At 39.1% G+C, this 26019-nt stretch overlaps 1 protein-coding gene across 1 annotated transcript in view; it reads left to right on the top strand.

Annotated features, from left to right (window-relative positions):
• ZSWIM6 (zinc finger SWIM-type containing 6) overlaps window positions 1-19974 on the top strand; it is a 203193-nt gene extending 183219 nt beyond the window's left edge. Inside the window, exons 6-14 of the mRNA XM_060009444.1 lie at window positions 1845-2021; window positions 2290-2436; window positions 5843-5989; window positions 7041-7301; window positions 11057-11192; window positions 14259-14416; window positions 15044-15207; window positions 16957-17038; window positions 19112-19974. Of these exons, the coding sequence (XP_059865427.1) occupies window positions 1845-2021; window positions 2290-2436; window positions 5843-5989; window positions 7041-7301; window positions 11057-11192; window positions 14259-14416; window positions 15044-15207; window positions 16957-17038; window positions 19112-19974 (2135 nt within the window). The remainder of the gene's footprint in view (window positions 1-1844; window positions 2022-2289; window positions 2437-5842; window positions 5990-7040; window positions 7302-11056; window positions 11193-14258; window positions 14417-15043; window positions 15208-16956; window positions 17039-19111) is intronic.
• The last annotated feature ends 6045 nt before the right edge of the window (window positions 19975-26019 follow it).

The raw sequence follows: 26019 nt of genomic DNA, 5'->3' as shown, positions 1-26019 counted from the left end.
TGCTTTTATTATTGATACCACAGTGGGTCAAACAGACAGAACTCTCATTCTTTTAATAAGTGTATAATAATATGTTGCTTTCTAAAGTCTCCTTTTAATTTTAAATTCTGTTTCTATGATTTGAGTTAAACAAAATAAATGAAATTAGAAAGCCATTTAAAAATACTCGTGTGAGATTTGGACTTTGGAATATTTGATTGATTGACTATACGAAGTCATGGAACCAGTTTCTTGTTGAGTAGGGGTAGATTTATTCTGCTCTGCAAAAAGCCGTGGTAGGTTCCAAAGGCTATTAAATGTAGGGCCAACTCTTCCCATTTGCAAAGTGTCCCTCCGTCTGCTGCTAACAAGGAGTCTGGGCAGGGGCCAGAACAGATACATCAGTGTTTAGGCCTCTCAAATTATGTCATCCATGCATTTTGATATGTCTGCCATTCAAATACAGATGTCTAAGTCCACCTGAGACCAAGCTGAAGTAATGTCTCTTTCTGTTAAAGACCATTCAGAAGCCTTTCAGAACAGCCTAAGTAGCTGAATTTGGAGTGAGGTTATCTGTGTTTTGATCTTGACTGCCATTGCCTGGCCGTGTGACCTTGGCAAGTCACTTTACTTCTCTCAATTTTCAGTTCCATCAGCAGAATAGAGGGGTTGGTCTAGATGAGTTTTCAGAGCTCTTCTTGATTCAGTTGTATTTTGATTTTTATGATTTCCTTTATGTCTGTGCTTAGCCAAAGCTCCAGGGAGAGGAAGATGAAACTTTACCAACTAAGGAAGCTCCAGATTTTCCTTCTCATTTAGTTAAGCCTCAGGACAGTGAGGGGTGATACCTGAGCTAAATAAAGCACACATAAATAAAAATAGTTTGTTACCCTGAGTGTCAGCTGAGGCTCTTTCTAAGGTTTCTGCCACAGTTTAAGGTAAGTCTGGAGTTGGGGACCTAAGGGGTGGGAGTGCAGGTAGAATTTGAACGATTTTTTTCCAGAAGAACTGAATAATCCCAGAGGTTGGGGTAAAAATATCCTTTATTCCCCAAACATTTCTTTTCTCTGTCAGGTCCTGAAACTTGAACCCTCTTCGGAGTGTGTGCTTCTGCTCTTTTGTGATGCCCTGGCATACACTATGCTGGGGACATCACACCAGTCATGGAACCTGCACAAGAGTCAGGAGGCAGCCTGTAGGGGCAAGGTAAGTGCGCTGGTTTGTTTTGTAGCTATGTTGTGTGGCTTTGTGAAATGTTAAATATATGCATTTATGCCCTTTGGGATATAAAGTGACATTTAATCATTATATCCCAAGAAGCATAATAGTTTTAATTGTGCAAAACCGCACAATATAGTTAAAAAATACAACCAAAAGCACAACCCTTCTGCGTATTTTTAAAGGCTGATTGCATCTTCCTGAAAGGTTCCATGGCTGGTGTCTCATCTCTTGCATAGTGTTTGTGAGAGCTGTTGATCCCATCAGGGCAGTTCACCACAGCACCTCAGAAGTGGGGAGCAGTGAGTTTTCATGTGATTTTTGTGCCGAGTGCCTCCTTTCAGTGTATTTGGCATGGAAACTAGACTTGACGGTTCTTTTTGCAGGATGCCTTTAACCTTAGCTCTGATGGCTGCAGAGTGTTTGTGTTTGATAAAACAAGTGAGTGAATGGTGGCTCTTTGGTCTGATTTGCCTCCTAGTACTTAGGACATGAGAATATTCACCCTTCATCCTTCTGCTTAGGGGGTGCAGGACAATGTGTGTGGGTGTGTTCATGAACATCTGGCCACAGAATGGTATGGTATGACTGATTTATTCACATGTGAACAATAGCTGACACGGCTTTCTGAATTGTGGAAAAAACAGATTCATCGAACAGGCCACATCGGACAGTGTTCACCCGAGCCATCGAGGCGTGCGATCTCCACTGGCAGGACAGCCACTTGCAGCACATTATCAGCAGTGACCTGTACACCAACTACTGTTACCATGACGACGCTGAAAACTCCCTCTTTGACTCCCGCGGGTGGCCCCTCTGGCATGGTAAGTGGCCAAACCGGAAAGACATTTCCATGACTTACTTCTTTGTTTAGTTTCTATAGCATTATTGGAGTGGGAGGAGGAGAGTTGAGGGATTCAATGGGAGATGGATGAATGCTTGGCAATAGGAGTTTTCATTCAAATCCAAGTTCAGAAATGGTTTCTTGTGTCTTTTTAATAGTATTTCAGGGGAAAACATCTTACTATTAAATCCTGTTTTTATAGATATATCTGATAATGGCAACCTTACCCCCTTAACTTTCTGTTTTAGAACATGTTCCTACAGCCTGTGCACGAGTGGATGCATTACGTTCTCATGGGTACCCCAGAGAAGCACTGAGACTAGCAATAGCTATTGTTAACACGTTAAGACGGCAGCAACAGAAACAGCTGGAAATGTTCCGAACTCAAAAAAAAGGTAAATGTGTGAAGGAGTCTGTTTCCATTGGAATGGGATTCTTGGTGATGATGTCACTAGGTTTTATGCTCTTTGGGGAAAGAACTTTTAAAATTAGAGCCATGGTGATGGCTTTACTCACCACTCATGTGAAATATTTAATAGCTGATCTGTGAGAAATGTTAGGCATCCCCCCACCCCCACCCGTTGAATGTTGTAAGAAATAAAATTTTTTTACAAGTTTCTTAGGTTGGTTAATTTTTTTAAAGGGGAGGTTTTTTTTTTTTTTTTTTTTAACTGTTTGAGTTATGTCCTATGTCGGAATTATCTAAAATGCAAGTTAGCCAGATATTTCATTTTGTGAAAGAGCATTTTAATTGTGATAGTAAGGGCTCTGGGGGCGGGGGGGGGGGGGGGTGTAGAATGCCTATGTTTGAATCCTGGCAGGAGGTCCCAGCTGGGAGACCTTAGGCATTGACTTGACTATGGAATGGGGCTCGGTTGAGGACCTGTCTCTCAGAGTTGTTGAAAAGATTAAACTAGTTAATTTCTGCACTGAAAGCAGGGCCTGACAGAGTGTGAAAGCACTATAAAACAGTTTAATTGTAATAATTTGTACATCAGGACATGATATGTATTTAAAGCGATCAAACAGAACTCCTGGGGACTGCTCTGGTGGTCCAGTGGTTAAGACTTCGCCTTCCAATGCAGGGGGTGTGGGTTCAATCCCTGGTTGGGGAGCTGACATCCCACATGCCTCTTGGCCAAAAAACCAAAACGTAAAACAGAAGCAATATTGTAACAAGTTCAGTAAAGACTTTAAAAATGGTCCACATCAAAAAAAATCTTAAAAAAAAAAAAAACTACACTCCAATGAAAGCTAAGGAAAAAAACAGAACTGGATTTTTCAAATTCTGTAAATAACATTCGATGAGCTGTCAACTGACAGGACACATTTAACTCCTCTTTATCTCAGTTTATTAATCTTTTAAATTTTAAATAAGCATTACTTAGTAGTAGTAATTGCAAAAGGGTTGTAAGGTGCATAGGCCCTGATCAAAAGAAAGACATATGTATGCTTTTTCTGATTAATCCGTGCACTTCTTTTTCTTCTGTAGGTGTAAATCTTTTAATTTTTCTTTGTTAGGATTGTTGTTTTTACTCTGGAATTTTATATCTTATTCAGAGAGAAGTAGTTTTAGTTGTGTTTTTTTGCTTATGTTTTTGTTTTATTCCTTGGATGATTTTACACACATCTAGGGTACAGCTTAAAATTATCAGTTGTTGTTGAAGTGGGCTGGAGATTGGAGCGAGTGTTTGTTGTAATTTTTGATATCCTCTATATTGGAAGTATTAAAAATGTTAACATTATCATTTATATGATGAAAGAAAATTCCAAAGTTACCACTGGAACCAAGGAAGCGGGAGCTCAGATGGGATTGGAATGTGATATCCCCAACAATCATTACTTTGTCCAGTTCTTTGTGTTTGTCATATCAACACTGGTTACCAGCTGTATTTACAAAATATGTTGCCTGGCCTTTTGCAAAATTTTTCTGAAATCTCCCTTCCCCTAAACACACACAATCTATGGCCAAAAGACATTTAATTTTGAAAAGTATAAAAGATTGAAATACTCAGGCTAAGAGAGAGTGAAGTACTTTTTATACTGCACCAGGAGAGCTTGCTCATGATGATTATCAGAGTTTTGAAATTCATGTTGATCTCTCTGAAGAAATGTTTTTAAAATTAGTTTAATTAAAATGTTACAATATCTAAGAAATACAAAGTGTAAAAGTGTTAGTTCATGTAGGTAAGTTGGAACACATGTTAAGATAGACTCCTTTGATTGTCTTTGAGGTCTCTCTCAGACTCATTTCTCTTTTATCCTGCACACAATGAAAACTTTAATTTCAGACTATTCTTTACTAGCACTGCATATTTATATCTTTCCCTACTTTCTTTTTGTTTGTCCATATTCAAAGAATAGGTTTTTTGTAACTGTTACAATTCCAAATTGCTGTAACAGTTATTTCTTATGGGGCTAAGGTTAGTAAATGAAGTATCTTGTACATTTTCAATATTATTTGGCATGATATGTCAACTTTTTAAAAAACTGAGATATAATTGACATATAACATATTAGTTTCATGTGTACAGCATAATGATTCCATATTTATATATTTTGAAATGATCACCACAGTAAGTCTATATATAAATATATATGTATGTGTGTGTGTGTGTGTGTGTATATATATATAGAGAGAGAGAGAGAGAGAGAGAGAGAGAGGGAGAGAGAGGGAGAGGGAGAGAGAGAGAGAGAGACTTGTTCCTAAGAGTGATGCTCATGTTTCTGCTTTCATCCTGGTTGTGTATATGAAAGCCAGTGACAGAAATTGAAGGGAAAGACCTTTCCAAGGAATCTAGTACCCACCTTCTATAAATTTTGATACATTGTGCCAGGTCATGCTTTATTTTTATGTACTAATAGTTGATAGTCCAAAACAGAAGACTTCTAAAGGAATACTGAACTTGCAGAATGGCTTTTTAGCTATTTACAAGCCAATATTTTTCTTGTATATTTTATATTATATATAGATTTTATTATAGTTTCCTTTAAGAAGGAACCACTATTATTTATAACTTTAGTAAACAGATGTAAAATATTGCATTGTTTATTACAATAATGGAATATACCTTAAAATATTTGCAGCTTTTCTCTCAGCACTCTTAACTTGAGAACTTGAAAGTTCTAACATTACGTGAGGAAAATGAAAAGGATATGTTTCATCCAAATTATATGTTATCTTCTGCTATAGTTCCCCTTTGTGGCAAAGGTCCTCTCTTAAATGACTTACAGATCCACGATAAGGAAGATTTTTATAAGGTGATAGGGCAGTAATTTAATAAATATTCATATGGAAGTTCAAGTCCGACCCAGGGTACAGCTGCCTTCTAGACTCCATTTTAGATAACCCAGTGAGCACTGACTCTGAGAGTACCTTCTTAACGTAGTTGTAGAGTTAGTTATCCAATGATAATTCCAGGGGGACTTAGTTCTCTCTAAAGCCACTCCTAGGAAGTGAGGAGAGTTGTCCTTAGCTTCTCAGGTAAAAATTTAGAATTCATTTTCCTCATACATCATAATTTAATAGTGTAAGTAGTAATGTTAACCTGGTAGCCTGAGCATATGAATTAAATAGATGTTTGAGAGCTGTCTTGGGAAGTTAGCACCATTTATATTGATTCACAGATGAACCTTTAGAACTTAAAACAGTTCACAGGTTGGGGATTTTATGTACCCTTGTTTTTTAATTAAAGAGGAATTTTGAATTGAATTTAGTATTAATTTGTCAGGATGCTGGAAATGGTAAAGTCTTTCTGTCCTCTACTTCTCTCCATGTCTCAATTCCCTTTTCTTACACAGAGCTACCCCATAAAAGCATAACCTCAATAACCAATCTGGAGGGCTGGGTTGGACACCCCCTGGACCCCGTGGGCACTCTTTTCAGCAGCCTAATGGAAGCCTGCCGCACTGATGATGAAAGCTTCCCTGTGTTCTCAGATTTTACAGGTAAAACCATTGACATTTGTCTCATGTGCTTTTTTCCCCTAAACCCTGAATGGCGTTCATCACTGGTCATTGTTTTTCTTCACAGTTTGTTTTATGAATCCATATAGTTAACAGTACTAGCAGTTCGCAGGAAAGGGTACTCACACTTTTCAGGCAGGCTCCTACAAACTGGGAAAAGTCTTAGGGTTGACAATTGGCAGCATGTGTCAAGAACCTAAAAATATTTATTCCCTTCTAGTCAATGATTGTACATCTAAGAATTTATCTGCATTTATGACTGTTTTCCAGCATAAAGATACAAAATAAGGATGTACATCATGTGGGAGGGAAGAAGGATTGTCCCTTCACTACTCCCATGGTTGGATTAGCTTGGAGAGTTAAGCATCTAGCCTGTGGTGGTTGCCTTCATGGATTATGGGTGACCCAAACTCTATCAGGAGGGTGAGGGTATGGTATGACTTTGAATTCACTTTTCTTGGGAGTTGGACAGTTGAAGTTTGTTAAGAATTTCTAATAGAAACACCTTAACAGAGATAAGAGAATCCTCAAAGAATCCTTCTCTTGTGACTGATGACTCTTTGATAACAAAAAGGACCATGGAATTGAGTTACATATATGTTGTATTCTCTACTGTTTTTGTTATAAATTACAACATTGTGATAAAAGTATGGAAATTTTTTTTAATGCCAGGCTTTAAAAAATTGATAACTATTGCAGTCATCATGTAATTTTACTCTTGTTTAATTAAAAATTTGTTTACTCTCAGGTATGCTTAGTATCTCTCCTTAGATTTATAGTTTTCTTTGGTGATTCATTTTTAGTGAGAGAAAAATATTTGTAATATTCTATCCCCCAGAACATACACATTTAGTCATTCATGGTCATTTTTTAAAAGATATTGGAAAACTATATACTTTAACCTAAGAAACATGGTTTTCTGGCTTTCTTGGAGTTAAGTCAATAATTTATTTAAGAGTACTAGGTAGAATAGATGGTACTTATCAGGGTACCTGCAAAAGTAGTTTCTGAACTCTGATTTCTTTTGTGACAGAGAATATGGGACAGTGCAAGTCTCTGGAATACCAGCATCTACCTGCACACAAATTCTTAGAAGAAGGGGAATCCTATTTAACGCTAGCTGTGGAAGTAGCCCTAATAGGGCTGGGACAGCAGCGTATTATGCCTGATGGGCTGTATACCCAAGAGAAGGTTTGCCGGAATGAGGAGCAGCTCATTTCCAAGCTTCAGGAAATTGAATTGGATGACACACTGGTGAAAATTTTTCGCAAGCAAGCAGTCTTCCTATTAGAAGGTAGTATGATAAAGAACTTTCTCACTTGTTTAGCCCATTTTATTTAGCCACTCAGCTTTCTTACGTTGGGAGTACACTTAATATGGTGGTTATCTTGATTGGTATGGTCGCTGAGTGTCATAGGCATGTTCACTTTCCAAAAAATAGTATCACTTAATAAAAATGTTCAGATGTTTACATGTTTATCATTTGATTTAGGTGGTCGTGTAAGATAACCTGCTAGAAATGAGCCCCATTTAAATGCCACCAGCTTTAAAAAGGACTGTTTTTATTTAGTCTGTGTTGTTCCTGAGATAAATGCAAGTTTGATATTTAGTGAGTTATTGCTGGTAGCCATATTCCTCTTTGCTTGATCAATTAAGTAATAAAATGGAAATTGGCTGGCATTCCTCCAAATTATTGGCTGTTACGTTGACGTCTGGGTTTTGAACATGTCATTTGCACATGCTGACAAGGGACCAAAGACTGCAGAAGTGAATTTCCACTGCGCTAATTATTTCAGAGAATACATTAGGTATACATTCATCAAAGTAAAGGTTTCATAGAATCACTAAGGCAAAGTCTAGTTTTCTTCTTTCTGTAAGGTCAAGAGCTAAAGGGCCTAATACATTTTGGATGGCATTTTTTTTTTTAATGTTTTTTTCTTCTTGAAAAGAATAAGTGTAATTAATGTGGTAGCCTGATACTTTACACAGATTTAGGTAATATCAAATCTTTTAAACTGCTTCTGTCTCTCAAGTACATGTGTGTTATTTCTGTGGATTTCTCTGTGATTAATAGGCTCATACAGTACGGTATCTTCATCTTATATTCAGAATGGCTATATATAGGGAAGGGATTTAGAGAAAATAGCATTTCAAAACTTTTTATATGTCCAAACCTAAAGATCTATTTGAAAAAAATATTTTCATTAAATATATTATACATTTATGTGTTTTAGAAGTGTACCTTAAAGGGGAAATATTCTTCTGAATAAAACATGCTTAATTTTGGTAAAAATTCCTAATAATTTTTTGAAGCACTCTCCTGAAGTTTTTTTCCCTAAAGATAAAAGCCCATCTTGACAAATTTCAAATGATCTTGATCCTTTCATTACTGTCTTAGTTTCCTGTCATATATTTCCTTTTGATATAAGCAATATCATTAGCCATAAACTTTTCTATGCTGGCTCTTAGTTAACTCTTGGTAACTGCCTTATGATTTTCATTATACTGAGGGAAAAGATGAGGATGTGTGGTTTTCAAAGTTGATAGTGTCTGATATCTGTTCATCACTTACCTTTTTAAATGTCTCCGTGTTCATTACTCATGAATATTTTTTAACTTTGTCTTAGTCTTTGCTTAGTCCATACCTTCCCATTAAACATTTTAGTGAGAACTGTGCTCTGTAAGGAGGGCTGATGACCCACCCCATGCTCCTCTCTTTTCCCAACCTTGCTAGGCCCCAAAGAGTGGTTGGTGCAGGACAGGAAGAAGTCCAAGGGGAAGCCAAGGGACCATTTTTATAAACTCCAAAAGATAAGCGCTCCATGACTGAGATGACTGCACTGGGCACCAAGGTCTTCATATACTTATACTCTGTGAATTTCAGGGGCAGATTAGTTAGCAGACTCAGGTATATGAAAAAGAGGAAGCAGTAACCCTGTATTTTGTTGCTGAGTGTTAAATCACTTCTGGACACAGTATGGGCACATTGAATCAATTGGCATATTGGAAAAGCACTTCTGGGGAACTTAGATTTCAAATTTCAGTTTTTCATTTTTCAGTACACCAGAGTTCAGGCATTACACTGACTATTAATCAACAGATAATTCTGTGATACCTGACTGAATGTTTTGCTTGTTGGGAGGTGTTATTATGTTGATTATGCATCCTGGCCTTCCCTGCGTAGTATAAAAAGGGAGCTTGATGGTACAAGGGAAACACTGAAAGGAAATGGAAGAGAAATGAAGATGGAAAATATACAAGTTTGCTGTAATTAGTCCTTAAAAAAATAGAGTTAATGTCTTAGTGTGTTCAGGCTGCCATTAAAAAATACTACAGGTTAGGTGGCTTAAACAACAGAAATTTATTTCTCACAGTTCTGGAGGCTGAGAAGTCCAAGGTCAAGGTGCTGGCTAATTCAGTTTCTGGCGAGGGCCCTCTTCCTGCCTTACAGATGGCTGCCTTCTCCCTGAGCCCTCACAAGACAGAGACAGAGGTCACTCTTTCTGTCTCTTCTCATAGGTCACTAATTCTGTTGGACCAGGTCAAGGCCCCTATGACCTCATTTAACCTTAATTACCTCCATAAAGGCCTTATCTTCCAGTCACATTGAGAGTTGCGGCTTTAACATATGAATTTGGGGGGAGGGCAAACATTCTATAATATAACAAATAATCTGGCCTCACTATATGAACTAAAGGTAAAATTGTAATGCCTTATCAGCTTTTGAAGAATATCAGATCGCTAAAACATTTTTAAATGTCTTAAAGACAAAAAAAAGATTAATAGATTTGATAAAATTAGAAATCTAGGATGGATTTTAATTTGTCTAGGTAAAAAAATAAGTTATTTACATGACTTTCAAAGTACTTTAATAAGGAACAATTCAAAAATACTAACCAAAGAATAAAACAATGAAATTTAAAAACAACTTCTGTTAAAATGATCTAAAATGTATCATGCTCCTACTCAGTGCCCAATTCAGTAACTCCTCTCACCATTTCCTCTGAACTGCATTTCTTGCATTCTAAACTCTTCACCAGACTTATTTTTCTCATGGAAAACAAATGTATTATGTCCTTTGAGCAGTAGTGTCATGATTCATAATTCTAGAAGTCATGAAACCGATGTTAACCCAAAGGTGACATGGAAACTAATTTATAAAACACTTCACAGTAACTAAACCTCATAGCACCTAAGTGGAAAGTAGTTGAACTAACCACTGTGGTTTCCTTTCAAAATTTATTTTAAAAGTTGGTGTTGTCCTTCTTAGGGTAGCATTCAGAGAGCACACAGGGGAAGTCAGCTCTGCCACCGTGCCTGTCACAACTTACTAAGAGATGAATTTTGACAGTTTAAATATAATTTTACTTTTAAAATTGGTCTTTTGAAGTCCAAATAGTGGTAGAATCAGTTACTTTATTTTTTTTTTTTCTTTTGCCTACGGTGAGTATTATTCTGGTCTTTTATTATTAATCCTTTATGAGAATTAATATCTATTTCTGCTTATTAGAAGCAACAATATTTAAAGTCTTTGTATTGGGATTTGTGGTTCAGAATCCTCCCTATCCCTCCCCCTGAAACAGAGAACTCTTTTCTGGAAACCTGGCTTATTTGTGCCCCTAAGACTGACCGGGGCTGGGGCAGTTTCCAAAGTTAAGCTGTGGAGTCATCTGTGTATTTGAAAATCTGGATGCTCAGATATCACACACTGAGATAGGGTCTTTCTTAAATTCAGTGAGGTTTCCTGCTTTGGAGTGTTTATTTCTCTGAAGCAGTTATAATGTGAAAAAGTTCTGCCCCCATAGTTCTGTGATTCTCCTTTTAGCTGTGGCACAGGGAATTGTTCCTGAAGTGAATTTGATATCGTATACTCTACCCTGTAGAATCATTTTACTAAGAATTGTATTCGTTTCTACTATGTCACTTAGATTACATTCTTAACTAGATTAGCATTGTTTATAACTTTACATAAAAAATTTAAACTATACTTTACAAGAAGTCTTAGTTCCTTGTTTAGGAATGTAAAATGTGTATACTCTCTTCCTACAGCCGGACCATATAGTGGTTTAGGCGAAATAATCCATCGGGAGAGCGTTCCAATGCACACATTTGCCAAGTATCTCTTCACCTCTCTCCTACCTCATGATGCTGAATTGGCATACAAAATTGCACTGAGAGCAATGCGGTACGTATTCACAGCCCCGCCGGGCAGAGGCAATCCAAATCCCCCACTGGGAAAAATGGCTGTTAACTGACTTCTCATTCATTCATTTTTCTTGTAGGCAGCAGAAAAACTAAAAAAAGCTTCTTGGGTTATGGTGGTGGTGGTTTGTTGGCTTGTTTCGCTTTTGTTTTAAAGTAAGGGAAGAATGGTATTCTTGTCTGCTGTCACTCATGTTCATGGTGGCTTTATCCTGCTTTTTCTTGAAGCTAGAATTTGGGACTAGAGAACAACTTCAGGCCAAGTTTAACCACAAGGCAGCAACAGTTGAAACCTTCCTAAATAACGTAACTGTTTAGAAAAAATTAGATTTTTGAAGCAGTGGTAAATAACACGTATACTTGACTGAATATAATAATTGAGAGAGCCCTTCACACCGGCTGTAATTACACATTCCATCAGTAGCGCAGGAAAGCCATCCTAGCACCGAAACACCTTTATGCTCCACTGGAGGATGAGAGGGGATGGGAGCTGTATCTAGTGTTGAAGCATTGCTATTCAGGGGTCTTCCAGGATTTGTTCTCCTCAGCTTTGTTTCCATCCGCCCCTCGGTCCCTCCTTTTCAGTGATAACAATTAGAACACATTCTCTGCTGCTGACCTTCCTGTTTTCACCCTCCTTTTAAAAAGTCAGTTCACAAAATAATTATTTTTATCACGAATTTGTTCTAGCTGAATATTTTTTAATGAACTCAAGATTAAATTTTTCAGTCTTATATATAGCCTTTTAAACTTTAAGCACCTGAAAGGAATATCTACCTTTCTTAAAACATGAGCTTTTTTCCTTTTATCTTTTTTTTAAATTAACACACTTTAAAAATATTTTTTTTATTGTGGTAAAAGTCACATAATATAAAACATACCTTTTCAACCATATTTAACTGTACAGTTCAGTGGCACTAAGTACATTTACATCGTTGTGCAACTCTTTAATTAACACACTTTTGTTCAAGTGCCGATTAGACCCTGTTATTGCCACCTAAAGACAAACCACGTACACACCTAAAAGCTTGAGGTGCTGGAGAACAGTTTGATTCCACAGAAACTTTTCATCGAAGATACTATCTCTGCAGCCAGTGTAATGGATTCAAAAACAATGCCTTTCCTGTATGAGTATAGCTTGTAAGTCACAGGAGGCCGCTTTTATGCAGCAATAGAGTGTGTTTGTATTTGTGTGTGTATATGTGTACCTGTGTGTCATTGTGTATTGAGGCTGACATCCTTTAATTTGACATGCTTTCCTTGGCAACATGAAATCTCATTAACATATCAGAGAAACCTTAAAAGTTCTCTCTTGTCTGTTTTTAAAATATCAAAAAATAAAATAACTAACATAAGCAAAAGTCCCCCACCAAATTACTTTACACCACTTGGTTTGTATTTTAGAGCACAGTTTTATAAGTACATTCCTATTCCCATTTTGGGAAGCTGAAATGGAAGTTATCAGGTGAAGACAGATGTTCAGCTCTGTACTTACTCAAATCCTAACAATTCTGCTCCTGTGGTAAAGGGAAGGATACTAATGTTATGATGCCACCAGATGCTATTGCTACAGTTACTGTAAAGTTTAAGGGTAAAATAGCTAAGGTTTCTCTGTGGTTCTGGCTTATGTGAAGGTATCCTTCAGGTGGGGAAGCTTGCTTTTCTAACACTCAGAAACTCATTTACGTCCACCCTTGGTTGCTGCCCAGGCAGTTCGTTCACGGGGGACACTAGCAGGGCACAGGGGAATTGTTTTCCTTCTACCTGCCACACGCCCTCAGCCAAAGGATGGCCATGGGAGGGAGGCGGTGTGAACTACTAGAGCATCTCAAGGCAGCCAGGGGAACAGGAAGGAAAAGAGACAGGTAACTTACTTGCTTCTTAGTCTTTCTAGAAAGAGAAGGGAGATACTGAAGAAGGGCATTTTCACAATCATTTTCTCATCTTTCCAGGGACGTTGACTAGTGTGCTCTACAGCAACTCTGGAAGGATCTGCCTGTGAATATAGGGATAGTCTGGGTTTTTAAAAAGCTAAATAGCAACCCCACCAAAATCCTTACTACTTAATTGCCACCATCTATGGCAATGCTAGCATCTCTGTTCCTAGATAAAAGGAAAAGGGAATGAGGGATTTGGCTTACCAGAGCAATAATTGCTGTTGGGTAGGGCCCCAAGCCCAGCATCACACCCTGACCCTGCTAACTTCTCCTGGTCCCCAGCTCTTACTCCACAGTCCCTAACACTGGTGTACTTGAGGGAAGGTCAGTGTTTTGATGATTGTAAAAAAATTATTGCAGTTATAGCTACTCTACTAATCTCTTTGGTGCTTATTTATATTTGAAAGAGACCGCCAAGCATGTGCTTTGTTTCAATAGTTGTTCTTTATTTGTCAACATATTCTTAAAGATACATTGATTAAAATAAGAAATCATGCTGAATTTATGCAAGACTGTCAAGGGACAAATACTTGGATCATTTGCATCCATCATCTCTGATATGATTGATAGAACATTTTCTAACTACAAATTTCTGAAGTAATAAGGAACTAATTATGCAGAAAGTATGAATATATGGAAACAAGTCATTTTTGCTTTACTTTCCTTCTTACTTTGTTTTAATAAGTTAAACTTATTTGTCTCAGCTATACACTGATTCCTAACGGTTGTAATCTCAGTTTTAAATATCCACTTGACTATCAGTTTCTTTTGATTTTTTAATGAGTGGTAAGATTCAGAAATTTTACAGTAGGTAAACATTAAGACTTGTGTTTCAAACCTCTCCATTGTTACATGTCTTAATTTCCTTGAATGTTGCCGTTTTCTAAATGATGCTAAAGAAAGGAAACCTCTTAGGGTTAGGTGATGGGCAATTAACGAGGTAACTTTAGCATCCAGACAGCAAAGTGTAGCTGTACCAGCTCTTCCCTCACGGAGGACCTGAACAATCGCTCCCAGCATCTACCTGCTCCTCTGGCTTCTGGGCAGTCCCTGTGGCCAGGGTGATGGACAAGTGGTAACTAAGAGCCGCCTGCCTTGTCTTGTCATTACAGGTTGCTAGTGTTGGAATCCACTGCTCCAACGGGAGACCTCACCCGTCCACACCACATGGCATCTGTTGTTCCCAACCGGTACCCTCGTTGGTTCACTCTAAGCCACATAGAATCCCAGCAGTGCGAGCTGGCATCCACTATGCTCACTGCAGCCAAAGGTACTGGGTTGTCCTGAGGCCTCATGATTATTTTGTTAGTTTGCCTTTTTATTTTAAGGGTCGTGTTTTCCATCAGATTCTCAATAATGGTGCTTATGTTGTAAGGGATCCTTTTCTTTAGATGTTAGCTTATGAAGCAAAACAGGTGCTACTCAGTTGAGCCGGCATTTTCCTCATTTAACTGCATCATTAAACTTGCTGCTGGCAGAGTTTGGGTTTAGTTACCATGCCATGTAAATGGTGGGTGAGCTTCAGAGGCAGATTAAATTCTCTCTGAAATATTCACCAGAAATAAAAAAGCAGGAACCTGAGAGAACTATTTGCTATCTCATGTTGGTTCTGGTTCACGTGTGCTTTTAGTCATGAGGGTGTGCCTCAGTGTATCTTTTTCCTGAAGCCGGGATTCATAGATACGCAATAACCTTGGGACACTTAGTTGTAACATCTGTGCCATCCGTGAACATTTCATGTAAAGTAAACTTGTACTTTGTGTTTTGTTTTGTTCCTTTTTTAACTCCGTGTGTGTGTGTGTGTGTGTGTGTGTGTGTGTGGTTGTGGTTGTGTGATTTTTGTTGTTGTTGTTTTGCTTTGCCTTGTTTTGATTTGGTTTCCCCTTGTTCGTTGCAGGCGATGTTCGGAGGCTAGAAACAGTATTAGAATCCATCCAGAAAAACATTCACTCCTCATCCCACATCTTCAAGCTTGCCCAAGATGCATTTAAAATAGCAACTCTCATGGACAGTTTGCCAGACATCACTCTTTTGAAGGTGTCTCTGGAGCTGGGCCTGCAGGTATGTGACTGTGGTCTTTCCTGGGGCACCAAGGACTGCTAAATAAAAGCATCATCCTAGGGTGTTGCTGTTTGTTTGGATTTTTTAGTGCAGGTACATGACTCTGGTGCACAGATCTCCTAGACTTCAGGAGTGCACTGGGCTTCGCAGTTGTGGTCATTCCCACCTGAACCAGACTGCTGCCTCATGTGTAGGACAGTACCTTTTAGAAGCCCTGTTTGTGTCTTTCAATAAAAAATCATCTTCTGTACTAGAGCCTTAACATCACTGTTTCTCCTTTAATGAATTGAAGAAGAGTTCTTCCTATACTTAAATATATAGCTCTCGTGTATAATAACGATTCATTTGTTAGGGTTAAATTTTTAGAGGAAGTACGGATATGTACTGATGTTCACATTTTCATGATAGATGGACAGTTCTGACTCCTTTTTTATAACCCTTAGAAAATTAGGGTAAAGGAAGAGGGATTGGGCCGGGGTCCAGTTTCAGCTTCAGCAGGCCTTAGATATATTACCAAGGACATTTTGAGTTAGTCATGCAGATAGATGTTTGCTTCCTTATAGTATCTGAAAAGATTATTGTATAAACCAGGAACTGAAGTTTATATTTCTACTTTTCTCAGGGAATCTCTATTAACATTTGTGTTTTTCCCTCCATAAAAAGCAGTGAAAGAAATTGTCATCTTCTAATTTTCTAAAGTATGGGGACTAGAATGCCCCAGTTAGATGATTAATATGGTTTTCTAGTTATGGCTTCTCCTTAACAGTGATTAATAACGTTAACGAATTAGACTGTAGAAAAACGCACTTGCCACTTACAGTACTCTACAAGCAGAGGGCATGGGAGATTGCATTTAAGCTATACAATGACATTTTAGAAGTTTTCTTTTAAAAAATAAATTCTTGTTGTTTGGCTTATTTTTGTTATCATTTTCCTCTTAAAGGTATGATGCAGAAAGAACCATTAACATGAGTTTTCTGGGTATTTGGAATTCTGGCAGGTTTTTTTGGTAAACGGCAGATTACTGAGAGCTTGCTCCCTGCCTCATTCTTCCTGGGACCCAGGAAGGAATCCCATAGGACCTTTCCAAGGCTTTAGGAGTATTACGTCCCTAGATGTTCTGAATCTTAACAAATGAGGGAAGCAGGACGATATGGTGAATTTTATCTTGGAATCTATTAGAAAGTAAAAAACAAAATTAGATTGCTAATGATGCCAAAGGTGATTTCTTTCTGTAGACCTGGGGTTATCTTCTTAATCGCCAGGAAGGAACAACCAGAGATTGAAGGGATAACTAAAACAATTATTTAAAAAGAAAACCTCTTTGCCATGAGGGTTCCTAGTCAGGATTAATTCATGAGGTGGCTCAGAAATTTAGAACCGTGGACTGTGAAAGCTGGAGAAGGGAAGAGGGCGTGGGTGTGTTCACTGTGCCAGTCCAGCCCGTGGATTTCGCAGAGGAGAGAAGTGGTCGATTGAGTGACTTGCCCAGGCTGCCACGTCTAGTCAGTTGGCCTACCAGGAGTAGAATAGAACACAGACCTCCTGCCTCCCAGGCTGGGGCAAAGCCAGCAAGGGGAGCTGTGGGTAAGTCCAAATTCATATGCACAGCTTTATTCGAAATAAGGCTCTCCGTCCTCCTGGAAGTAGGGAGTCTGCCTAGTAATGTATACCTTGGAATGAATTGTTTTCTTTTTCCATTGACTTAGGGATAATCTTCCAAAACATTTTGTTATCCTGTCTTCATAGGTTATGCGAATGACACTGTCAACCTTAAACTGGCGCCGGCGGGAGATGGTCAGGTGGCTGGTAACGTGTGCTACTGAAGTGGGTACGTAAATCAGGGGCAGGGGCGCTCCAAGGCTCCCCGCGCTCAGATTTCACTTATTTCCAGGTACAGAGAAGAACATTTTCACTTCTTTACCTTGACTTCTCCAAGGCTCCTGCCCCTTCTGGCAACGTACAGGGGCTCTCCTCCCCGAACCCCACCGTCAGCCTTCAGTTATACACACTTGCATTGTTCCTGTCACATCTGTGGGGCTCCAACTCTTACTTAAAATGGAATAAGTCAGGGAGCAGGCACTTTTTATTCAGCTGTTCTGTCACACTTAAGGTGCTTTCAGTAACTTTTGTGATAATCAAGTTTACAGTTTCATATTCCAGAGTCAATCTTTGGTAGGCAGCAAACCATCTTTGGAACTAACTTTAGACTGTGGGTTAATGGTTCAGGTCACTTTAATGAAAACAATATAAAGTTATCTAGTTGCACTGAGTTTTTTCTTCATCTGAGGGCATTCGTCAGGGTATCCAACAGAGAAATGACCACTGGGGGTGGTTTAGGTGAGCTTTTTGAGAATTTGTAGTAGCCATAAGAAGATCCCCGGGCTTCCCTGGTGGCGCAGTGGTTGAGAGTCTGCCTGCCGATGCAGGGGACACGGGTTCGTGCCCCGTTCTGGGAAGATCCCACATGCCGCGGAGCAGCTAGGCCCATGAGCCATGGCCGCTGAGCCTGCGCGTCCGGAGCCTGTGCTCCGCAACAGGAGAGGCCACAACAGTGAGAGGCCCACGTACCGCAAAAAAAAAAAAAAAAAAAAATCCCCGGTTGACCATACAGTGCAATCTGTGAGACCCTTCAGCCAACTGTTTCCCCTCTGCAGCAATAAATCATAACTAAAAAACCCATACATTCCTGGCGAGAAGGCCAACGCAAACAAAATGGTGGCTGTTGGAAATAAATGTGGGTTAAACTGTCGTCTTCTTATTTGCATCAGAAAAGGATACACACCTCTTGCTGAGATGACACTGTTACCTCAGTGCTTATCTAAAGATTGACACAGCAGATACTATAAAAACATTCTTCTTATTTTTCTTTTATTAATCTATAATGGTATGTTATCTTGGAAAAAGGGAAATTGGTCTCAGTATAAAAATTATATTACTGGGGCTTCCCTGGTGGCGCAGTGGTTGTGAGTCCGCCTGCCGGTGTGGGGGATGTGGGTTCACGCCCTGGTCTGGGAGGTTTCCACGTGCCGCGGGGCGGCTGGGCCCGTGGGCCGTGGCCGCTGAGGCTGCGCGTCCGGAGCCTGTGCTCCGCAACGGGAGAGGCCACGGGAGTAAGAGGCCCGCGTACCGCAAAAAAAAAAAAAATTATATTACTGAAGTGATGCTTTAGTGAAGCAATACAAGGATAATACCAGTTTAAGAACTGCCACACCACTCCCCAACCCCTGCACCAAGAAATAGGCCTGATTTCTCTTAGATTTAGTACCTGTGCTTTAAATGGCCCACGTTTAGGATTTTCCTACAGCTGAGACATATTGCGTCTGTGTACTTAAAATGGTTATTTTAAAGATCTTGTCATCCTTTTCAAACAAACATCTGAGTCGTCTGTATGTCTGCTTCTGTCGACTCTTTTCTCTTGATTATAGGTCACATTTTCCTGCTTCTTTGCGTGTTTAATCACTTTGTATTGTGTGTACTTTAAACTTACACACAGGCACACAGACCACATAAAAACTCCCCATTTTGGTGAGGGTTGTAGTTTTTCTGACTCAGATTCTGTGGTGGGTAACTGACAGGAGGCCCCAGTGAACTAGAACTCATTAGCAAAAAGCCATTGTCTGCGATGGCAAGCAGGCAGCAGCACAGTGCAAATACCAGCTGCCGAGAGGATTAGTTCTTTATTACAGCAAGTTCATGTTCCTCTCAGGCATTTCACTGAATAGCAATCTATAATAACCTTATTCTAAAAGGTTGCTCCCAGGCACATTACCTTACAGGATTTTCTGACCTAGCTCATGTCCTGTGATGGTTAACAATGTAAGCATTGATTATAAAGTGGAAATAAGGCAAGACCTCTGGGCAGCCTCTCGTCAGTAATGGGGCTTCTCTGTGCTCCTTGCAGGTGTTTATGCCCTGGACAGCATCATGCAGAGCTGGTTTACGCTTTTTACTCCCACTGAAGCCACAAGTATTGTTGCAACCACCGTGATGTCCAACAGCACCATCGTCCGCCTCCACCTGGACTGCCACCAGCAGGAAAAGCTGGCCAGCAGCGCCCGGACACTTGCATTGCAGTGCGCTATGAAGGACCCTCAGAACTGTGCCCTCTCCGCGCTGACCCTGTGTGAAAAGGATCACATAGCTTTTGAGACGGCGTACCAAATTGTTCTTGACGCTGCTACAACTGGCATGAGCTACACCCAGCTCTTTACAATAGCACGGTACATGGAGCACCGCGGGTACCCCATGAGGGCCTACAAGCTGGCCACCCTGGCCATGACCCATCTTAACCTGAGCTACAATCAGGACACGCACCCTGCCATTAATGACGTTTTGTGGGCCTGTGCGCTTAGCCACTCCCTTGGTAAAAATGAGCTTGCAGCTATAATACCTCTGGTGGTCAAGAGTGTCAAGTGTGCAACGGTACTGTCAGACATTTTGCGCAGATGCACTCTGACCACTCCTGGCATGGTGGGACTTCACGGAAGGAGGAACTCTGGTAAGCTCATGTCACTGGACAAAGCCCCCTTGAGGCAACTCTTGGATGCCACAATCGGGGCCTACATCAACACGACACACTCACGGCTCACACACATCAGTCCTCGGCACTATAGTGAGTTTATAGAGTTCCTCAGCAAGGCCCGAGAGACCTTCTTAATGGCGCATGATGGACACATTCAGTTTACACAGTTCATCGACAACCTGAAACAAATCTACAAAGGCAAAAAGAAACTGATGATGTTGGTTCGGGAGAGGTTTGGTTGATAGAACTTGTATGAATGGGGGTGGGGGTGGGAATGGGGGGGACAGTTTGTTTTTACTTGAGCCTGCCTTTGTACCCTTTTTAACTTAAAGAACAGAGCCACACCGGTATTATATGTGTATAGTTATATTGCGTTTGCAGACTAAATTGTCATGTGAAAGTTTGTGTGTTTTTAATTTTCTTCCCTTTTTCTTTGTTTTTATTTTATTATTTTTCTTATTCTTTTTTTTTGTTTGTTTTTTTGGTTTTGTATGAGAGAGAGGTTAAAAAGGTTTGGTTTACACTGAGTATATGTTGTCAAGTGGCAAAAGTCCACATAGCTCTCCTGTTTTCTGTATACGTTCACAGCCTCAAAAAAAAATAATTGAAATGGCTTTAAAAACCAAACAAAACACCTCCATCCTGTGATAAGTACCTCGAATGGATTCAGCTTTACTCCTTTGTAACTCATCTTTACATTTTCAGCATATTTAAACAAACCAACAAAACGAAAATACTAATAGTTAAAAGGCTGACCCACGTGGCTTTGCAGTGCTGTTCGTCCAGAAGCATGGCACACAATGCTTGTGCATGTGGAAACTTAGCGACTGTCAACATACATTCTCAGGGATTTATCAAAAAAATAAAAATAAAAAAAAGAATGAGAGCATTTATTGTACTGTATATATATTATAGTATATGTCTGAATATTGAAAATATAACATTAACTAATTTATAAAAAATATTCTATGTAATGCAAAATACTTGAAGCTGCAGTAGCTTGGTTTTAAACAAAAACAAAAAAAAAAACTGAGAGAAAACCTATCAGAAGGACTAAAAGTGCGCCTTGCTTCAGGGTTGGCTCAGGCGGTGAACTTCATGCTGGGCATCTATGCAGAGCCACCTTTTGGATTGCATGGTTTGACTGAGATCTATTGGGAGAAATTATATATGTATATATATTTATACAACTTATGTATACATATATATATGTATACACACAGACACAAGACACACCAACCACAACCACTACACCACACATGCTTGTAACAGGCACTAGAATAAAGAGGGGCAACAAAATACACAGCCAGAGCAGCAAGCCTTAGCATTAAGAATATACAGTATGCCGGAACTGGGGTTCGTGCCTCCTAGCCTAGGAAACTTAAAAGAAATATCCTTTTAACAAAACGCAAAATGTTTTCCAAAATAATTGACATCTGATACATTACGCCTTTGCAGTGAGCTAATAATAAGCTAACCTTTGTGCACAAATAACATTATATATATTATATATCTATTCTGCATAGGTATTTTGACTTTGTGCAGGACAGAAAGTTGTGTAGGTATGACTGTTCTACTTTTCAGTTTTCTTTCTTTTTTTTAAATATATTTTATTTTCTCTAGAATTACTCAAAACAAAAGCAGCCTTCTATCTTGCCTTGTCTTAATGCTTTAAAATAACCAAACTGGAGATCTAACTACCAAACTGTTCATTATATTATTAAATACCAACTTTGGTTACAGTATAGTGTCTTTACTTTAGCTGATGGTTCTGTAACCTTGTGCTTTTTAAAGCAATTTTTATGTTTTGGTGCAAAAGTTGTCCAGTGTCTCTTGTTCCCTTCATTAGAGAACATGCTAGAGGTATGTTTGTAGGTATTTTTGTTTAGAAGAACTATTTCATGCGCTCCATTTTATTTATTATAATAGGTAAAAAGAAAAAAAAAAAGGTTGTACTTCATCACCCATGTAAACATGCTCATGAAGTTGAAAGTAATTAAGATTTGATACACTGATATCAATTTATTTATGTAACTAAATCACTGTTTTATAAACTTGTTAATGATCAACAATTTTTGTTTTGATTAAAATTAGTTTTTTGAAAGTTGATTCTGCCTCCTTTATGGTATATCTCTAATTACGCTTGAATTCAGTGATTATGGACGTGGGTGTTACCACATCTCCAAGTGTTTTAATACCATATTCATTCATTCAGTAAATATTTATGTACTGTTTTCTAGGCCCTGGAGATGTAATGGTGAATAAAACCAGACACTGGAGCTTACTTTTCTGCTTAGTGGAAAAGACAGACATAAATCAGATGATCACAGAGATAAAACATGGGACAGAATAGCCAGTTTTTCTTCAGTCTGTACATTTGGTCATTCTTCCCTAATAAACTATTATTGAAGATGCTCAGTACTTGACATATTTATTAAATGCTAAGTTTGTTAGAGGTTTTTGTGTGTGTGTGGTTTACAGGAAATTACAATATAAGGGGTAAATGCTACATATACATTATAAACATCTGTCCCACCCCCCTCCATCCAAAATCTAAATGCAAAATGACGCAAATATGTTTTTGGTGTGTGTGGTAAAACCACGTCATAAAACGTACCACCTTAAGCATTTTTAAGTGTTGTGTGTCGTGTTGAGTGTATTCACATTGCCATGAAACAGATCTCCAGGGCTTCCCCATCTTACAGAACTACATACCTATTAAACAACAACTTATTCCTCCCTATACCCCAGACCCTGGTAACTGCCATTCTGCTTTCCATTTCTATGAGTTTGGTTGCCTTAGAGACTTTATGTAAGTGGAATTATTACAGTATTTGTCTTTTTTATGAGTGGCTTATTTCACTTAGTATGGTGTCCTCAAGTTTCATCCGTGTTGTAGCATATGAGAGGATCTCCTCCCTTTTTTAAAGTTGTGTAGTATTCCATTGTATGTGTATACCACATTTTGTTTATTCATCTGTCAGTGGACATTTGAGTTGCTTCCACCTGTAGGCTATTGTGAATAGTGCTGCTGTGAACACGGATGTGCAAATATCTCTTTGATACTCTGCTTTCAATTCCTGTGGATATATACCCAGAAGTAATACTGACAAATATGCTTCTTAAAGCTACAATTTTCAGAATATTCAATCCCTTGAAATATTTTAAAAGTTTCTCTTTGGGGCTTCCCTGGTGGCGCAGTGGTTGAGAGTCCGCCTGCCGATGCAGGGGACACGGGTTCGTGCCCCAGTCTGGGAAGATCCCACATGTCGTGGAGCGGCTGGGCCCGTGAGCCATGGCCGCTGAGCCTGCACGTCCGGAGCCTGTGCTCTGCAACGGGAGAGGCCACAACAGTGAGAGGCCCGCGTACCGCAAAAAAAAAAAAAAAAAAAAAAAGTTTCTCTTTGACATCCAGTCTCAAATGTGAAAAGGTTAATAAGTCAATGGGTGGAAGTTAAAATAAATGAATCCATGGTGACATATTAAAATCACATTAGTGCTAAGTAGAAATCAAAACTATAAAGTGGTATGAGGATTGGTTCTTTTTTGCAAGTTTATTCTTAGTTTTTTGAAAGTTGACATTGCCTAAGGGTAAATGTAAATTCATGTGGGTCCATTAAAACACCAGAACATTTCATAATGAAGTGGACCCTAAAAAGGAGAGTGGCATCATAGGAAGAACAAAGGTGACTTGTAGTAGTAAAGAGTTTGAGATCTTTGCTGATGATGGAAAATTAGCCAGTGTTCATTGACTGTGTTTCCTGAGAAATCTTAAAATTATCATGGGCCCTTAGAAAAGAGATGGAGACCAAGGATGTCGGGCAAGTGAACTCACGGTACTTTCTCACTTCCATTTTAGCCAACATTCTTGAACTACCAAGACTTCAACTCCTTGATTAGGACTATGGTCAAGTAGACATACTAATTTGATATGTACGTGTTCTCTCACCTTCCAGTGGACCAGTGCTAGAAAAAGCCCTGATACTGTTAAAATTTGAATAGCAGGAAGGAGAAATGGAAGAAGTGACAAGCTTAGATAACTCAAAGGTGGCAGAATTTGTTCTTAATTGAATCCTGGACTCTTGATTTCTGATTTTGAGAACAGAGGCTATAGTTTCAGGGGGGAAATGAATGTTTCATGACTTTCAAATATTAAGTCAGTTGAAAAAAATTATTAAATTATTGTAGTCACAATATTATAATAGTACAATACAGTAGCAAAGGAGAACTGAGCTTTTTCCAAATTGCTGAGAAAACTGTTAAATGGCAGCTATCTCAGAACTTAATAAGTGGTCAGCAACAAGATAGGAAGATGTAGGGGAAAAGGAGCTATCATTATGTAATCTGATACATCTCAGTGAAAGAAATGTGAGTGAGGTAAAATTTGAGTTGAACTGTTTTACACCAGTATGAGGACGGATTCAAGCTAGCTTGGGTAAAAGACATCGAAACATGAGATGTACTGGAAGGATTCTGAATGGTTCGTTCAGAAAACCTCTTGTGTGTGCCTACCATGTGATAGACATGGTTCTAGGTGCTAAGACAAGCAATGAACAAAAAATGTCCTTGTGGAGCATATATTCTAAGTTGGAGGAAGACATAAATAATGTATTAGCTGGTGATATGTATTATAAGGAAAAGCAGAGGAAAAGGGTACTACTTCAGGTAGAATGATCAGAGAAGACTTCTGGTGTGAGATATGAAGAGATATGCCTGAAGGAAGTGAGGGAGGGCGGTGACCGTGCTAACATCTGGCAGATGTGTATTTGAGGCAGAAGGAACAGCAAGTACCAATCCCCGAGGTAGAAGTGTAGGGGTGTGCTTGCCTTGTCTGAGATCAGTGAAGGAAAGGGACCGTGGCTGGGGTACGATGGTGAGGTGGGCAGAGAGATAGGAGATGAGGCTGAAGGCTAGGTAAGTTAGATTGAATAAGAACTAGTTTTGTTAATTTTTATTGCTATGAGGGCTTATAGTTCATCATGATGATTTTTACTCTGTATTTGAAGGAGCCAAAGTAGAGAAAGGAATCTTATGACCTGACTTGTGAGATGAGAAGCCATGTTGTTAGGAGGGCAAGAGGGAAGCAAGGAGACAAATTAGGAGGCTCTTCAAGTAATCCAAGCAAGAAACAATGGAGCTTGGGCGCTATGGCATCCGTGGACATGGTGACAAGTGGTTACAGTCTGCATATCTGGCAAGGATGAGCCATCTCTTGATATCAGATGCAGCATGTGAGAAAGAGAGGCATCAAAAATGACTCCAAATGTTTGAACTTGAGCAACTGGAAGGAAGAAATTGCCAGCAACTGAAATGGAGAACATGCCAGGGAAGAGGTTTTTGAGAGGAAGATCAGGAGTTCAGTTTTGAACACATGAAATTTGAGATCCTCCAAGACACCCAAGGGGTGCTTTTAAGTAGGAGTTAGCTCACTAGAGAGGTCAAGGAGTAAAGGAAGGTCATTTGACCCAAAATAGAGAATCCTAAAAATGTTCATCTCCCTGATTGAATTGTGATTGTGACACAGACACAGACCTTTGCCAGTCCTTTCTCATCTTCCTGGCTTCTAATTGGTGGCTTTTTCTAGCACTCGGTCCTTTGACTGCTTCTTATTTTTGTTCTCTATGTATTGATTTGATGCTCTTAAAATACTTTCACCACAGATAGGAAACAAGTTTCTGGTCCTCACAAATCACATCTCTCCGTCAGAGATGGACTGTCTTCTCTCAGTTGCAGTTTGGAAAATCCCAAGGAGGAACCCCTCCTGACATGGACTCTGACATAAGGGGAAAGGTCAGAGGGCACAACATGGCCAAACAGGGGGTCCTGGTTATTGGGGTATGGGGTTCCAGAGAAGAGAGAGATATATTTTCAACTTTACAAGCATCATTTTTGGTGTCTTCTACATTAAGAACCAGACAGCCCACTGATGGGCAACCTTATAAATATACAGCTGTGTAAATATAACTCTGTCTTATGAATATTCTGACTTGCTCCTACCCTGTGCTGTCTTTGGTAAGATTATAATACTTCCAACATTTTGGAGAACCGTGGGTTGCTTAAAAGTCAGATAAGGGACTTATGGTCCCCATCCCTCCCTACTTTTATTTTATTTTTCTTGGGTTTTTCCCCAGCTTTTTATTCTGAAATTTTCAAACATACAGAAGAATTGAAAGAGTAGTGAAAAATGTTACTTCCTAAATGTCCCCATAACCTGTGAAACTTGAAGCATGTTTTGATGATTCATGTTTGTAGATCTTGTGACTCAGTGTGATACGATATGAATTGCA

The sequence above is a fragment of the Delphinus delphis genome, chromosome 3 (assembly GCF_949987515.2).
Source record: "Delphinus delphis chromosome 3, mDelDel1.2, whole genome shotgun sequence".
Taxonomy (NCBI): Eukaryota; Metazoa; Chordata; class Mammalia; order Artiodactyla; family Delphinidae; genus Delphinus; species Delphinus delphis.
Note: the sequence above shows the minus strand (reverse complement) of the source record. Positions and strands in the feature narration are given on the sequence as shown.